Source organism: Mixophyes fleayi, chromosome 5, assembly GCF_038048845.1.
Source record: "Mixophyes fleayi isolate aMixFle1 chromosome 5, aMixFle1.hap1, whole genome shotgun sequence".
Classification (NCBI taxonomy): domain Eukaryota; kingdom Metazoa; phylum Chordata; class Amphibia; order Anura; family Limnodynastidae; genus Mixophyes; species Mixophyes fleayi.
The window spans coordinates 250,294,911-250,313,725 of record NC_134406.1 but is presented as its reverse complement, the minus strand read 5'-3'; the positions used below and the strand labels follow the sequence as shown (position 1 = coordinate 250,313,725).

The 18,815-nt window shown below is 39.1% G+C and overlaps 1 protein-coding gene across 1 annotated transcript in view; it reads right to left on the bottom strand.

Moving 5' to 3' along the window:
* The window catches only part of STK3 (serine/threonine kinase 3), a 165,787-nt gene that overhangs the window by 116,028 nt on the left and 30,944 nt on the right, over positions 1 to 18,815 (bottom strand). Inside the window, exons 5-6 of the mRNA XM_075213874.1 lie at positions 16,088 to 16,252; positions 15,840 to 16,007 (exon numbers count right to left, since the gene is read on the bottom strand). Coding sequence (XP_075069975.1) covers positions 15,840 to 16,007; positions 16,088 to 16,252 — 333 coding nt within the window. The remainder of the gene's footprint in view (positions 1 to 15,839; positions 16,008 to 16,087; positions 16,253 to 18,815) is intronic.

Below are 18,815 nucleotides of genomic sequence, written 5' to 3'. Positions count from 1 at the left end.
ACAGTCTGCCAACTGTCCTGAATTTGGATAACTGTCACGCTTAAGTTGGGTACACACTACAGGGTTTTTGTTCAATAATCGGCTCAACCAACAGACATACGACCGCTCGTTCAAAAGTCGGGTCAGTGTGTGTAGTGACACAATGGTCGAAAGTCTGCCCAAATGGACGATTATCGCCTCATTTGGTTGGTCGTACCGTTCAATGTTTTCCGATCAATCACCTAACGATCGAGTAGGGTGTATGCACTCATGCTGACAATCTCCATAGAGTTTAGAGTCAGGCTCTTTTCAGCCGATGTTAGCACTGAATGTCAGAGTGAATAAATATAGAGAGTTCTGTAGAAGGAATAATTCATTTGGTCATTCCGAGACAGAATATTTTGTTTCAGAGTCACAGAAACTAATGAAATTCGTTAGGACATGTGGATAGCTATAACAAGGCGGTTTTAATCAGTGTGACAATGTGAGAGTAGTGAATTAATATTGTGCTGTCATTCTACGGACTAGAGGACCAGATAAAGGACCAGATGAAGAGCACAGATCTGAAGGTAAATCGTGTCAGTGTGTATGCATGAATCACCAGACTGATCGGACCTTCAGTCGTAGGTACAATCGTTTGAGATCGTCGGTTGGAAAAATTCTTCAGTGTGTACCCAGCTTTAGTCAGAATTTGGTCCGACTACAAGGACAGATGGGAGGTAAGTCCCGCTTCACACTGTACTGCTTGTGAAGGCAGAACTGCATCTAACAGTAGTGTACACAGTTTTGCCTATGTATTAGTCTAAAATTATATTAAATGTCTTAAGTGCACCAGGCTCCCCAATACCCCCTTTGCAGCGCTACATAGTATTAGGTGGGCTTCAGTCACTGGTTTCCCTGGTGGGCCCTTCATGCCCCAGTCCGACACGGATGTTACTTGATACACTACTGTTTGTAAAATACAATCCTGTTTTGTTACATACTGATCATCTATTAAGAGAGAAACAACATTTAGTGCTACCTTGTCTGCAGCTCTTAGCTCTGTGCAGGATTCTAACACTATCTGGGACAACCACGCAGGTCAGAAACAGGTACTTATTAGTGTTCATAATGGAGGCAGTCTTGTTTTGGATTGTGCGAGTTGTAATTTACCGTAGGAGACATTACACACAGTGCTGAAACATCAGAGCAAGTTGTCCTTCCACCACTAAAACTGCATTTTGCAAACATACAAAGGACTGCTACTGGAATTCACAAAAGATAACACAAAAGGTATTTCTGGGGCCACACTAGTAAAACAAACACACATACGCATTTCTTGGACAAATATTAGCTTTATGGTGATATTACTTAAATATAGGTTTATCCTTTAACTACACAGCAATAAACCATTCAGTTTGATGAAAGGAGATCAACTCTTATCTAATCAAACTGTGCAATGGGACATCAATGTTCTGTGCTAACATTTCAACCAGGGTGTGTATAATGTATGAATCTAAAATAAAATCCTCTAAGGTGCATTTCAGATCCCTGTGTATTTTGGCAGGTGAAAATGATTTATTTTATTTTTTTTTTTTAAAGAAGGAAAAACATCTGGAATGTTTTCTTTTACTGGTGGCTAGAACAGCTTGAAAGATGTATTTACAATCTGTTCATATTACAGATGGTGCAGGTTTTAGGATTGGCTAATGATTACTATTAAAATGGCAAAACACTTGCCAAACAAACTTGTACAAATATGTAAATTCATTCTATAGCATGACATGCCCACGTGAGGGGTTTCACACTTCATAAATGTAGTTTTAAACAAAAATATTTGCATTTAGAAGGATAATTAGAGTTGACAAGAGATATATTTGGTGACATTTAATTCCCCGCAAGCCTTCATTACTTTTATTGCCTTTCTAGGGTTGCATAAACAATCCTGACTTTAATCCAACTTTTACGTTAATTTAAAAATATTGAAGCAAAACAAAAAGAAAAAAAAAAAGGGTTTTAAATTAACCAAATCCCAGCTTTCTGATATAAATCTAAAGATTCTTTGTATTCGCTATAACTAAAGCTAAACACACAAACTGTTCGATCCTGCCTCCCCATTGGAGCTTACAGTCTAAATTCCCAGACAGACAGACAGACAGACAGACAGACAGACAGACAGACAGACAGACAGACAGACAGACAGACACAGACTAGGGTCAATTTTGATAGCAGCCAATTAACCTACCAGTATGTTTTTGGCGTGTGGGAGGAAACCGGAGCACCCGGAGGAAACCCACGCAAACACGGGGAGAACATACAAACTCCACACAGATAAGGCCATGGTTGGGAATTGAACTCATGACCCCAGCGCTGTGAGGCAGAAGTGCTAACCACTTAGCCACCATGCTGCCTAATCATGGCGTTGTCCCTACAAAGGAAATGCTAAATTCATTTTATAGGCCTCATCAAAGGTCACAGCGCACAGACTAATCATTCCTCCCAACATTTGGGTATCTAGCATCGGGACAAGGGGCATGGTCACATAATGATGATGGCATGTCTAGGGCTCTTGAACGCTAGGTTGCCCCGTACTCTCCTCCCCTTCAATCTACTCCATTGCCGAGTGCACCAGTGCTCACTGGCATCCGTTTACCACTTCTCTGCCATGCAGAGCAGCAGTGAATGAGACATACCTCCCAAATTTCCCACCAGCAGGACAAAGTTGTCCTGATCGTGACTGTACCACCTATAGCAGAACATTTGGGAGGTATGGAATAACTGCCAAGCACACTGAATAGACCACATAGTCAGCTACATTTTCTTTTTTAACGCCTTACTCCCACCTCAAGTGCAGTATTAGATAGACACATTTCTGCATTGCAAAAAGTGATCTTCGGCTTCTTCTGCAGATTATACCTATAAGTGGGGACACAAAGTTAGCAAACTGCCTTCTATGGAATTGAAAATGAAAAATCTATCCAATTCATGAGTACAATTTATAGGCTATAAAAGGTTCAGTAACAGTATAGGTAAAGTCAATGACGCAAGTCATTATTTTGTACATTTAGATCATCTGTGTTGGTGCTCTAATTAACATTACGGCTATAGACCACTCTCAGCGCTGTACGGTTTCTTTTTTCTTTCATTGCTTGTTATGTAAGGAGTTCACATTTCCCCTGTACGACAGTGTGAGCTGCATAGCCCTAGATTGTGTATAATCTACAGAATCTATAAGTTTATCTATTTTCTATATACACATTTATTTTTTAGACAGTTTGAGTACATTGGCATACAGTGTACCAACATGATGTGTTGGTTGTACACTTTTTGCAGATATCTCTGGTCTACACCGCTGGATGCCAAGAAAGCTTAAAATGACCAAACAACCTAGCTTGAGAACCAGTGGGCAGTATCCTGGCTCTGTGTTATATAGGGATTCCCCATAACAATCATCTGCATATGAACAAAGTAGAATCACAACTGCAATAAATATTGATAGAAATGCAATACCGCTTCAATAACATCAGCAATCCTTTGTATAGGGAATGTGATATTTAATAAAAATGTACAGGCAGAATTTAAGAGTTATAATAAGCTTAGTAATCAAGTAAATAAAGAGGGGATCCACTTTAAAACAAACCCCCATGGTTCAGTATCACGCCAGCCATCTGCTCATAAACTATATTTTACTTCACTGTTTTTTGGCTCTTTTTTAACACTAATTGTTCTTTACTACTACTACTACTTTCTCTACATGCTAAAACAAATTAATTTTCACCCCTTGCATAGCAACGTGGTCTGTCCAGGAGTAAATTTGGTCTCTTTTTTTTTTTTTTTTGCTTTGCTGCAAACTCTAACGGAGGCTGATAATGTCTTCTAAAACTGTATCAAAAGGAGACAATTTCACAGAAATCCACAAGTTATAAATGACATTTAAAGAATAAATCAACTTTAAAACAAGCGTCTGCCATTAAATATATAGGACACCAAATAAAAAATAAAATTTATAAAAAACTGCTGCCCTCCTCAGAAAGGTACGGACAATGTCTATGTGGAAAAAGATTGATGAACTGCAACCAACCTACGCTGCAGTTCTATCAAGTGGCCAATACAAAGTTCACACCCCTGACACGCCCCCCAAGCGACCAATGCCATCCAGAGCTGGCCAATACCAAGTTCACACCCCTGACACGCCCCCCCAAGCGACCAATGCCATCCTTTTATCAACTATATCCTCCACTACAGCGAGACCCCATTGTAGAACATATACCAACCATACAGTTTATATGCCATGCTGTGGGGACCATTATGCCAGACACAGATATCCAGCTTTTCAGTTTTTAAAAAAACATAAGATTTTTACCACTTTATTTCATTTAAATAAAATTATAATAAGAAAACATTGGAGTTTTTCATGCTTTAGGAAATAGGGAATGCATTACTACTTTGTTTAATCCAGATAATCTGGTTGAAGATTATCATTTATTAAATATTACTGTTTTACTTTTCACTGTCTTACAGTAGCAAAATAAGCATTATTGTTCATAACTACTACTTGTTTTTAAAATATTTCAGCCGTTCTTAAAATATTTCAGCCGTTCTGTATTACATTAAACTGTTAACCCTGAATGCTGCAGATAACTCAATACCTTGAAAAGTTTTTCAAAATAAAACAGAAGGTATCATTGTTATTCATTGTCCTAGTTGACATTTTAAACTAATCAAAATAGTAAGAGTAAATGCATTATATATGGCACTGTGTATATATGTATTCAAGAACTGCAATCCCCATAATGTTATATTTCCTGACTTTAATTAAGTTACAGAATACAGGCATGGTGTCAAATGCAAAATAACAGGAATTGTACTGTGTGGATGGTCCGTTTTGTAAACCAGATTGATTCCAAGGAGCACATCTTTAAAACTTGAAACCGACGCTTAGAGACAATTCCATTTTAAGATCAATTGGGAGAAGAAGAAAAAACTTTAAGATATTCCATTCAAGCCAGGTAAGAATGGAAAACTGATCTACTCTAGGATAAAATATATATTAACACTTCGTATGGAAAGCATAATACCTAAAGAATACAAGTATTAAAAACTTGCAAATTGCCACTAAAGGATTAATCAACTGAAACCTATAAGTTAAAAGAAAGAGGTCGCTAATCTGAATCTGTAGATTCTGTGAACAGAAAATCATTTCATCATTATGTGATTTGTCTAATGTCACTTTAAAATGAAGGCCGACATAGAGAGCGTTGTAGAATGATTTTTAAACGGATTGCAGTGGCGACATGATGAATAGAATAGGTCTCCAGACACCTACGGTACAGTGACGCTGACAAACAGGGCTTGTAAAATAATCGTATCTTCTTTTGTTGAGAACATAAAGAAATACACGCAAAAGTAAACAGGGTAATGCACAGAACCAAGGGCTTTCACATACAGCTTCATTAATATCAGTGGGCTGTAAATTGATACTAAAAGCACTTTGCACAAATCAATATTTACATAACTTCACATGATGAAAAATCTCTTAATTGTATAGCAATTATTTTGTTTTGGCCAAAGCGTCAGCTGTGTGACATGTATATCAAGACAAATGGAAGCTATTACAGAGTTGATCAATGAAGGTTAAGTGATCATTACATCATGAACAAAAGATTAAGATTGGCCAGATTTTCCAGCCTTCCTCTTAAGCCCCAAATATGCTGCTGCGGCCTGTACCGGCCACACTCTCCTGGGTACTAGTGTGGTGAATGTGTGCAGTGTAGTTGTGGAGAGGAAGCGATGCTTGTTTGCAAGGAATCCACCACTTCCTCTCTGCCAGAGCACTTGTTTAAAAACCCATGTTCGACTTCTATTTAAAGCTCCAACGTGGCCAACTAGGAAATGGCCTGTTGGCCCAAGATCAACTTTGTGGCAGTGCCAACTGGCCTCCAGCTAAACAGTGTGCAGGATCATTTCAACATGCATTTCCAAGTCACAAGAATTGTACTTTACATAAATGCTGAAGACAGTGGCCGGAGTCCAGGAAAAGCAAAGACAATAAGCCCTGGCTTGCATGCTTGCCTTTATCGGTCCAATGTCAGAAGAAAAACAAAGTCACACAAACTAAAAAAGGAGTCAACACATGTCCAGGAAGTGTATAAGATCAGATCAGATCAGCTTGGTAGGATAACAGGGGGAAAAAGATGTTACTATGTTTTGGATGATTTCACAGTTGTGCTAAGGTAACATACTGAACATTGCTGCTACTTATTAACAGATCTAAATATGAACAATTACATGTTAGTTTCAAGGATAAATTACATGAAAGAAAGAATTTAAACATATTTAAAATATGATGTTCTGATAGGCTGGTTTCCCTATTAAACATTAGGAAAACAGCAGTAACACGTGATCGTTAGGTAACCAGTCCTTGCACTTATGGTCCAGAGGGGGGATGGGGTCATCAGAGGACGCCTCATAGACGCCCTGCGTTCATTTGTAGTGAAAGTAACTAAAAGAGCAGGCAGTGTCCGAAAGAATCAGTCATCATACATGCTCATAGCTGTGCTGCTCCAAATGGGCTGTAAGGCAACTCTTGAAAAGCATAAAAAGGGATAGAATGAGGTTACTTTACTTATATTAAAGACAGAAGGTCCAGCAAATTCCGTAGCGCTTTACAATTGGGGACAAACACAGTAATACAACAATACTGGTAATACAGATATACAGATAACAGGGGCCTGCTCACAAGAGTACACTCTCTAGGACAATGGGAGTTGGATACATGAGGTTAAGTCTACATATTGCATTTCAGTCCAGCCAAAGTGCAAAGGTAAAAAATGCCATTCATTCTATTTCCCTTATCTTCAGTTTATGACGTATATCAACACGGATATAAACTAGAGTTACCTGCTCTCCTGACAGACTCCCGACTTAGGTGAAGACCACCCAGAGTCACCAGAGCAGGAAATTTCAATCATTTCAATCATTGAAATAGGCCCATAGTAGGGATAACATTGCATTTCGTAAATTCGTCATCTATTCTGTTCTTATGCTGAACAGAAGCATCATTTAGTTTGTGTGGGGCCAATTCTCCTTTATCCCTATAGTGTTATCTACCAACACCCTGTACCATACACTCAAGAGTCCCAAGAACCGTGTGCTCAGAAGATCACAGCTTTGCTTTATTTAGTCATTTTAAGAGTTTTCAACCCTACATTTTTAGATCAACTCCCCCACCCGTTTTTTAGACTACCTTACTTTAATATTAGATTGTTTTAAGGCAAGTGCAGATAAATGCCCTTGGACCCAGTTGTAAAACCTGATCTGGGGCCCCCTAGACATGCAACAGTAGCTCTGTCGCTGGTTTAGGAGATATAAGAGAAGGTTTAGCTTTGAACTGTCGCAGGAGCACCGTGCAGTGATGATTACACAGTGCTCTCAATTCAGAAAGCTTCCTAAAACCACTAAACAGGCAGTTCTGGTGATTCTGCAGGGGCAGAGAGAGGGAAAGCCCTGAACATAGTATACTGGGGACTTGGATACAGCTGCTATCCCAATGCTAAACCATTGTCCCCAGGTCTGGTCCTCAGACATCCATTCTTCTCCAGCTGCTTTCTGTACATGTCTAGTGTCCGTATGTAGCAGACATCGGCCCCAGTACAGTAATCATTCTGAATTACTGCAAAAAATAAAGTGACGTTAGCGTGACATGCGCTCTTGTGGCTGAAGCATCTCAACAACACTAGATCATGCAGTAATGGAAATGGGCCATAATGATTGATACCAACTGTCCCTAATTACCAAGAGCAGTCCCAGGTTCTAAATTATTATTATTACACAGCACAGAGAATATGTAATTATCCACAACAGTCGTTGCCCCTTTGGAGCTTACAGTCTAATTCCTTACCACACACACTGCTCCATTTTGTCAGAAACCAATTTACCCATCAGCATGTTTTTGGAGTGTATAAACCGGAGTACCCGGAGGAAACCCAGGCAGAACTTTAAAGTTCCAAACAGATAGGGCCCTGGTGGGAATCAAACTCATGATCCCAGCTCTGTGAGGCAACAATGCTAACCACTGGGCCACAGTGATAGCCCCAAGGATGTGTCATCATTTTTATGCATTAACCAGCTGCTAGCTAACATTCCTCCTTCAGTAAACATTTAATGATGGGGATTGTAGTGGTCCATGACAGTATATAGATAAACTATCTCAGCAGCAAAGTGTTCCTGGATATTAGTTTTATATTTTCGCAATTAAGCCATAATAGAAAAAAAAATGCTAAGTCTGTAAACATTCCTTCAGCCATATCTTCTCATAAGCCCAGGAATGAAAGTCATTTTCTCAACAGAATCTGGAGAGGGCAGAATTATGCACCTGATTCTATAGATTCCTATCAATATGTATGCTGCACTTTGATTCATTTTGTTTTCAAATAATATGTATTTTATTGGTTTGAGCAGTTATCGCTGATTTATTCTGCAGTGGTTAGAAAAGCAGCTTAATGATATATTATTAGGATAAATGGAAAATAAATGGCAACTAGTGAATTTTTCAAATCAAGGCCAAGAGATTGCTACACCATAAACATTCTTCCATATACTTCACTAATGATGACAAATATATTTATATTGCTTTCACCGATTGCATAGTAAAGACTTATCTTGGAGGGCAGGGAGCTATTTTGTCTTGTTTGAACAAATGAGATGAATACAAGTTAAACAGGGATGGCCGAAATACTGTGAAATTCCAGCAAATCATAAACCAGTTTAAGTGGAATATAAAGATAGCCAAAGCCAACAGTAACTATGCATTAGTATACCACTGTATGGTGACACCGAAAATAGATTGTGCACTTGTTAAATAGCCATCATCTTGACAAAATGTATTTTAACAGCAGCAAATATTGCTGATTAAAATTAAATTTATGAAGACGTGTGAGCAGACAATGGTATATAATCCATTGCAAGTATAATAGATTTTCTTTCCTTTTCAATACTAATCTAAAATAATGACAATCTGATTGGTTACCTGTGCACAGTTGTAATGACTATCTCGCCTAAGGTACTCTCATGTCAGAGAGGTTCTGTTTAAAAGTTAATGGGGGGGTATTCAATTGTTGCCGTTAACGCGCTAAAACAAAAAAAAAACGAGCGCTCTAAAAATATTAGCGTTAATACGGTAATTACTCGCTAAATTTTATCTCGCAGCTCCGAGCGCTCGTTTTTTTTTTGTTTTAGCGCGTTAACGGCAACAATTGAATACCCCCCTATGAATGCTCACCGTGCCATTATTAGAGTCTCCCCACAAGGGGGCACTGTTACGGTGCAGTGTAAAATCACATGCAGCTTTAAAGTATACCCGATGGTTATATACAGTGGAGGCAGTTCTTTTAGGAGCTGATCCACCGTTCATGAGAAGGCAGCAGGTCAAAGCTGCGCGAGGCATGGATGTCTAGTAAACGTATAGGCTGCTTGACCATGAATAGGTGACAGGTATACTACCACATGAGCGTTCCTCCAGCTCCCTCTTATAATAATTGTGAAAATGCAGATAAAGAAGGCTTTATAAGCAGAATACAGTGAAAGTAATAACGACATAAAAATATATTTCCTTCTAAATGAATACACTTTATTATTGGCTCAGGTGTAAAACCATCATCATCATCATTTATTTATATAGTGCCACTGATTCCGCAGCACTGTACAGAGAACTGGAGCTTACAGTCGAGAGGGAGAGGGAGAGGGAGAGGGAGAGGGAGAGGGAGAGGGAGAGGGAGAGGGAGAGGGAGAGAGAGAGAGACTAGGGTCAATTTTGATAGCAGCCAATTAACCTACCAGTATGTTTTTGGAGTGTGGGAGGTAACCAGAGCACCCGGAGGAAACCCACGCAAAAACACGAGGAGAACATACAAACTCCACACAGATAAGGCCATGGTCGGGAATTGAACTCATGACCCCAGTGCTGAGAGGCAGAAGTGCTAACCTGTATAATATACAGATCTTTTCTAAACGTATACAGCGCCTCTTTCCCCCCCGCACGCCATCAAGGCACAGTGCATTGTGGGTAATAGCACAATTGGAGAGGCACATGTCCGACCCGGGCTTATCTGATTATCAGCATTACAAGGGCTCTAATCTTTTGCATTTTTCTCATTACCTCTTAAAAAACTCATGTTAGAGAAATTACCCCCTTACCTTTTGGTAACTGGTGCACTTAAATGAAATTAAGACGTTTGAGTGATTCCAGCTGTGTAGTGGATGATTACATTAAGCTTGAAAATATTATACTGAAAATCAAGCTAGGGCAATCAAATAATTAATCTGTAATCAATACAGCCTCTCTGCCAGCAGATTTTCCGTTTCATACTTGCATTTTGTACTGATTGTGGGGAGAGAAGGAGCTTTCTCTGCTCCCCCCCAAAATGTCTATTTTTGTTTAGCTGGGATTTATTTTTATCCCTCGTTTATTATTTCCTGCCTCTTAGATGTGAACATAAAAACTGTTCTCCACCACAGTGCTTGGCCTTCTGAACTCAGAGTTATTGCAGTGAGAGACTAAGACGACACAGTGTTTGTATCTCTGATAACCCTAAGGACCGGTGTCCCTCAGCAGATGAGGGTCATCCACTACACTAACACCGATTTTCATTTACAATCATTGCTCAAAGATGCAAATGTCCAGTAACCCATAGAGAGCAATCAGAAATTGCTTTTTATCCATCTCTATCCAATAATTTACATTTTAGTCCACATTAGCAGCAATTCCATGAAAAAATTCATAAATCACTGCGGCAAGCTATAAAGAAGAATGTTGGCTTTTACCATTTTGGTTTTCTCTTCAGGCTGCTATGAATGATTTATGATTCTGGACCACCATGGCAACCACTGTTACATGCCACATAATCTAGTGAGCAAATAGGCCTTGGAACGCCCCTCTGAGCTCTGTCTGCACTGTAACACCCCCCCTTCCCACTCCCTCTGCCATCACAAAGCATAGTTTACAGCTGTACCCTGGTTCAACTTTGTTGTATGGTAGCACAAAGCATTATTACTCGGTATAGATCAGCCTATTATGTGGAATCATGTAGAAAATGGTATATAATTGCTCTGGAATCACAAGAAAGGCTGCTATAAAGCAGGAGGTGCACTACAATACCCATAACATGCTCAATGAACAGAGCTATAATGTTTGGGGTATTTTAAATGTTTGTCATTGATAATTATTCAATTATAAAGTGTGGAGAACAGGAACAGATGCAGAGAATTTCTCGTCATTATCGGCCAAATCAAACTATCAACGACTGATTGGCCCAATATCCCAGCAGTGTGTACCCTGCAACAAGGAACGATTATCATTCCAAAGTATATAATATCGTTGAACGAGATAGTAGACTGAACTAAAGATCTTGTTCAACGATGGGGCAAGTGTCGTTCCAATTTTGCAGTGTGTATGCACTCTGCAGAATTGGAACGACAATTTAGTTAAGCAGCAGCACTCCCCCTCCTACCTTAGCTGATGGTTATAACAGATAAAGAGCACAGATCTGAAGGTAATCGGGTATAGTGTGTACACATGTATCGTCATGCTGAGCAGGATTTATTTTCCTCCGTTGTTGGTAAAATCGCTAATCATAAGACTTTTCCTGTAGCGTGTACCTAGCTTTAGAGAAATTGGCAATGATAAGCCTCGTGACTGTTGCCTTCATCTGCTGTGTTCCGCCTGGCTCAGAGAAAAGTAATGTACACGTTCTATCATTGTCAGCAGGCTTCCGTATTTCTACAGGAGAGTCTTTACTACACCTATTTTTAATACCAACAATTAATCACCATAATATACACCATAAGAACACAGTAATTACAATGGGGGAAAGGCAAAAATGTTTATGAGGAGGAAACAATTTAATTCAGTCAGCAGCAAAATAGTACAAATAGCTCCACATTGATGTAAATGTATCAAGCGTATCTAGTTCACCGTATCTTAGATCGGTAACACAATCTTGGAGGTGAAGTGCCTGCTTGCTTCCAATTGGCTGAAATTAAGCAGGGGGCTGGTCAATAATACGAAGAGTTATTCTGTAGAGGCCAACCTGTGACTCTCCAGGTGTTGGGAAACTACAAGTCCCAGCACACCTTGCCAGCTATCGGCTGACTATCTGCTGGCAACGCATGCTGGGGCTTGTAGTTTCACTTGGAGAGCCACAGGTTGGCCAGGCCTTTTTGTAGTGGAAGACCTAATAAGTTTAGGGGAATGGAATTCCTTATCGTATAAACATATGCTTTCCTTAAAAGGTGCTATACCAGAAAAAGCACACAAACAAAGTGAAATGAAAATCACTCTTACAAGAAAAAGCTAAGCCATGCGTAGAGAATATGGGGATTGCAATACTTCTGGGGTATGATGCAAGTCAATGTTGACTTTCCTTGCACTATATTCGTACAGAAGACTTAGCCACATCAAAGTCCACAATTTAAAACTAAATTCTCAATCTGAAATTCTTTCATTTGCATTAAGTATGAATATTTCCCCCCAAAAAAAAACACAACAAGGAAAACACTGAAGACATAGAAACTTTAGGATAACAATGTGCTTTAACCAAAACAAATCTGGATTAATCATTATAATTCATACAATACAGAAAGTAACAGTATTCTATGGCAACAGAAATACATTTGTTTTAAAAATAAATCAGACAATAGGGTAAACCGCCAGACTTAGAGAAAAGAAAAGTAACCTTGCTCTAGCTTCCAGTGCTGCTAATGAGGCAAGTGATTTACATAATATAAATATTACTTAGGACTGTCTCAGACACCAGTCAAAAATATGTTTATCTGAGTGAACAGAAACGTCCTTTCCCCAGGAACTACTGTTCCTGGTTTTCAGATGATTCTCCTACAGTTATGTAGTAAAGAAATACCAGCATACTAATGGAACAAATGTCACCGTATAAATGTTCCCTGACTGATGTATAGATCGGTCCCCAGAACACTTTCACTTTAATAAATGTTTCAGCTCTAACATTTGCGCTGATTTTCCTTAGAGTCACTCTCATAAGAGTAACATGCACTCACACAGAGATCCACATGTCGATATGTAAACAAAGAAATAAACAGATATTTCTGCACCAAGATACCGTGGAATTTGCCATATTTGTTGACAGTTTCACTTTATTTTTGGACAATAATCAAATGCGCCTCCTTTGGTACGGGAGGCATTTAACAAAATCATAGGATTAACTTGCTCTAACTAGGCTTACTGATGATATACTAACAAAAGATGAACAATGAGAAAGTATAACATTGTTTTTATTTAAAAAAAAAAAAAAAAAATCAATTTCCAAAACTAATTAACCATGTGTGCAATGTGCAAACTCACACACCTAAATGGACATAATACACGACTTATTGTAAATATATATTGTGTATATTTCTCCTCAAGTAAAACTAGGGTACCAACATAAGTGAAAGGTGTGTGGTGCTCAAAAGTTATGGCTTAAAGGATGACGCCATGTGGAATACCACAAATGGAAAATACATTCATTTACGGTCATTATAAAGTTTCTCTTTCAAAATTGGAATTCCATTAAATAATCAGCAAACTTCTAATACTCATAATTCCATCAACGTCAATAATCAGTGAGAAATTAGTCACTCAAAGTCATCAAAGTGGCAAAATCACATGTCAAAGATTTATCTAAATCCATATTCGAGTATGACGAGGTAGAATGATCATTCAAATAAATAAAGTATATTAGACACATCATGCTCTGTGTTTAATTATATGCAACTATACAAATCAAAAAATAGTCACAAATAAATATATATCGTAGTGCATTTACTGATTGAAGACACTTAACCCTTAGGGCTAGATTTACTAAACTGCGGGTTTGAAAAAGTGGAGATGTTGCCTATAGCAACCAATCAGATTCTAGCTGTCATTTTGTAGAATGCACTAAATAAATGACAGCTAGAATCTGATTGGTTGCTATAGGCAACATCCACTTGTTCAAACCCGCAATTTAGTAAATATACCCCTTAGGCTTAAATAAAGAACTTCAGCATTATATGTGTTCATGTTTTTTATGTTTATCTTAATTACATTTTTTTTCATTGAACTAGCTGCCGTTAAGATGCTCCTTTACTCCTCCAATCTCTGGTGAACGTCCCAACTGTACTTTCCCCGGCACGTGTATCACGTTCAAAGTGATGACATCATAGACCAAGGACAGATCAAGCACATTCGGTTTGGCGCAGTTAGTTACGCAGCTCAGACTTGACAAAGTTCATCTCTCTATTTTATTATCAGCTCTAATCATTACACTGTGTATTTTTGACAGTATCCTTTTAGAATTAATATACATATGACATGGTATTGCATTATCTCAATGTTTATCCATTTGACTAATGTTTCCAATGTTTAGGTCTCAGATTCTAAAACTTATACGGAGACTTATGGCAGTAAAACATGAACTTCGTTTCAATAATCTTCATGCTATTCAGCACGCTTTCTAAGCTTTTATTCTGTTCTTTTAATATATGCAGAAAACCGGACTATCAGACTAACACTACAGCAAAGCAGATTTAAATCATATTAACATTAGCAATTATAGCTACGGTTGGTGAATTTTACATGGACAAATAGTTCAGTAATTTAATCAAGCTTCATTTAGATATGTATCTGCTGATATTATACAAACTGTCAGAAAAGTATAGATTAATTAGTTTACATTAGTGTAGTGTTATATCTTGTCCAGAGACACATTGAAAAGTAAAGATGCCACCATTATCACACTGCGTGGGGGTGAGCAGCCCAAACCATTCTGTGCTCAATGCTCTATCGAAGCAGGGGCGGGCGGGCTGGCCCGGGGGGCAGGGGGGCGTCGGTCCCCCGGGCCGCTCGGTCAGGCCGCTATTAGGGCCGGTGAGTAGGCCGGCAGGCCGCCCCCCGGATGCAAAATACTATGCTTTCCCCCGCGGCCGCATCTGATGACATCAGATGCGGCCGTGTCAGCGCACAGGCGGCCGCATCACATGACAGGGGATGCGGCCGCGTCATCAATGACGCGGCCGCATCCCTTTTCATGGGATGCGGCCGCCTGTGTGCCCCCCGGCCACGCCTCTCCCAGCCCGCGCCTGTATCGAAGTCTACTCTATTTCTGCATTCTTTATCAAATTTTACAGTGTTCTAGCTATTTAAAAATATCTTAACAAATACCAAATTGGAGCGCTGCTGCTGCTGATCAGATTTGCACCAAAAGTGAAAAATGAGTACAAACAGATATTTATGTTAACACTGAATTTAGTTGAAGCACAGTGAGATATGCACCAGCTCAGCTTGTAGATTTACTTGATTGTGTTATTAGTGTTTGATACAATTTCGTAAAACTACAGAGCACTATTTGGGCTAAAACTTTTTGGGATGATCATTAATACTTTTCCTAGTCATAATCTAATATGAATGCATCACATATGAATAAACCTGTCACAGTGACGTTGCATTAATATGAAATGATATCATTCTGTTCTTCTGGGAACATTCCGATGATCCGATTGGCTACAAGATGTTCTATCCAAGCTCACTGATAACAAAAGGGGGATCCTGGTGAAAGGGACCTTAGCACTGGCAAAGTTCTATCTTAACTTTACCAAGTATTAGCACTTGAACAATGTATTCCTTAGACATGGTAATACACTTAAATTTACTCTGCCAGATAAGATGTGAAACAAAATATATGCTGTATATTTATTTTAGGTTTTGCTTTTTTTAATTAACTATGATTTTGGTGATTTCGGCTTCATCAACAGAGACACGGCCATTGACGATCAACCTTAATGGCTATAATATATTTCCAGGAGCAGAAAAAGGAAGTGAAAACAGATCTTACCCTCATGGGATGGATGTCGGCGTACGGAGGCTTCCCTTCCGCCATTTCTATAGACGTAATCCCCAGGGACCAAATATCTGCAACACAGTTATACCCAATTTCTTGTATCACTTCGGGAGCCATCCAAAACGGGGTTCCTATTACTGTATTGCGTTTTGCCATTGTATCCTAGGAAGCGACAAGGAGAGGAATTTATAGATTGGCATTTAATGGCTTCACTGTAATTTAGCGCTTTAGATGGCACCTACCGTTAGCTGGCCAGCCACCCCAAAATCCGCCAACTTGGCGTGACCTTCTGTGTTGAGAAGGATATTCCCAGCCTTTATATCTCTGTGGATTTTTCTCATGAAGTGTAAGTATTCAAGCCCTTTTAAAGTGGATTTAAGTATTGTAGCAATCTCATCCTCTGTTAACTGTAAGGAAAAAACAAACATGTATTTTATTTTTTATTAAACAAAATGAAAGAAAACAACATAATACTGCTTTTCCCCCTCTTAACCAAATACTGTGTTTAATTGAGAAAGAAAATAAAGATTCACAAATGTCAGGTTATAGGTACCTGTTACATAAGCATATGGGGCAGCACGGTGGCTAAGCGGTTAGCACTTCTGCCTCACAGCACTGGGGTCATGAGTTCAATTCCCAACCATGGTCTTAGGTGTGTGGAGTTTGTATGTTCTCCCCGTGTTTGCGTGGGTTTCCTCCGGGTGCTCGAGTTTCCTCCCACACTCCAAAAACATACTGGTAGGTTAATTGGCTTCTATCAAAAATTTACCCTAGTGTGTGTCTGTCTGTCTGTCTGTCTGTCTGGGAATGTGAATGAGTTCTCTGCACAGCGCTGCGGAATCAGTGGCGCTATATAAATAAATGGTGATGATGATGTATGCAACTTCTCTGTGATACACGGATGCGTCTTGTATGCATATATACAAGTTATAACTACTAACTTTTTGAGCTTGCTCCTCTATTTATTTGGTAAAGGAGGCATTTAACAAAATCATAGGAGATGGTGCTCAAAATTAAATAAAAATATAAATTTCCACAAAAGGGTGGTGGGATGTATTTACAATAAAATCCACATATTAGAATTAGAAATATGCATGTTGCGTGGGTAAAAAAATTAATGACACCGTTATTTACCTTAACTTAAAATAGTCCTGACAATATATTTTTTCTGCATAGCAAAACTGTTACAACAACAAACCAAACGTTTCTTGAACCCAGCTTAAGGTATATAGTACAGGTTGATCTGTATCATTCGGACACTGTTGGTCTAATCTGGAGTTCCTAATACACAGAATAGCTGTACAGTGGTAACAACTAGCAAACCAGAGAGGAGCAATGCACAAACTGTACTCTAGAGGGCGCAGTGTGCTGCTGAAAGAGAAAAAAACCATCTAGAGCCTTTGCAAAAAGGTTAAACGCTCTCTTCCCACTTCAAAGCCCCATTTAGGGTTGGCCAGCCCTTTAAGAATGCAATATCATGCTCTGTGGTAACTGCAGATGTTTTTTCCTGAGCAGCTGGAAAATGTACAAATCCCCCTTATCTACTGTGATCAGCAAACAGGGACGTTTCTGAGGTTTAACATGATTGCAAATCCGGCCATATTAAAATAAAGGCCGCTTCACCTACAGATTAAAGGAGACAGAAGCGCACAGGCAAACAAAATCAAACCATTCACATCAGCATGGCTGCTAGTGCTGCAGGCTGTATGGTCAGAGAGAAGCATTGTGCAGATCTGGGGAAGTAGAGGTGGTTGGTTTAATGCTCCCAAGATTGAAGAGTATGGATAAAGAAATGTATTTAGCCTGAGTCCATTAACATTCCTTTCTCAGACTGCATTTACTTTCCCTTGTTTATGGTCACCACACATAATTTGTAATTTTCCAGTAGTTTCTATTTTTGTGCAATTTAGATGTTAAACAATTATGGAACCTATTAGAAAAGTTTCCACTGCAAACTTTCTCAGCGCTCTCTCATTTCACTGGATTATGATAACAGATAAAATAAAAACCAGCCGCGCTTACACTTTGCCTATACAACGCTATAGCGGCAGCAAAAGAGAACTTGTAAACATGGGGCAGAACGAGTCTATTACTGTACATTCCAAACAAAAGGCTATGTAGCATTATTAATGTAATTACTGTGTACACATACTACAATGAGTGGCATAGGGAAGAAACTTGCTGTAAGTCATCACTCTAGTATCTCACATGTAATGTCACTGTCCATGGTACTGATGTATTAATTAATGGTCGCACGGCCTCTCTAAGGCCAGGTACCCAATGGCGTTGTGTTAGCACTCTTCTAACGCTTGTAAAAACGCAAGCGCGCTGGACGTGCATGGAATACTAGCATTTGGATCCCACCGTCGACTGCTCCAATACGTTTGGCAAACATATGTGGTTACAGTAAGATGCCTCCAAACTGGGACTAGATGAAAGCCGAAAAACGCAAATGGAATGGTAATGCACCGATGTTAGTAACAACGGTAGTGGGTATTGCCATTCTAGAAACAAGGTTATGCGCATTTTACTAGCAGTACAAATGCTTGTAATCCATGGGGGGTATTCAATTGACAGCAAGATTTTTTTTTTCCCGGCTTCTTAAAAAAAAAAAAAAAAAAAATCACCCGCGTGTTTTTGACTGCTATAGCGACCGTTTTTAGTTAACACAGCGTGAAAACTTGTGCAATTTAATTGAAAAAGAGGTAACGCTGCCCCTGCGCGTTAATCATTGTGTTTGCGAGTTTCTAGGGGAGTGAAGGGGAGTTTTAACGCGTCATGTAGGACACAAAAAAAAAAGGATTGGCATACATTTTCATACATTTAAATTATAAATTAAATTATAGATTGTAAGCTTTCGAGCAGGGTTCTCTTACCGCTCTGTCTGTATGTATTACCCAGTATTGTCTTATTAATGTTTGTTCTCAATTGTAAAGCGCTACGGAATTTGCTGGCGCTATGTAAATAAAT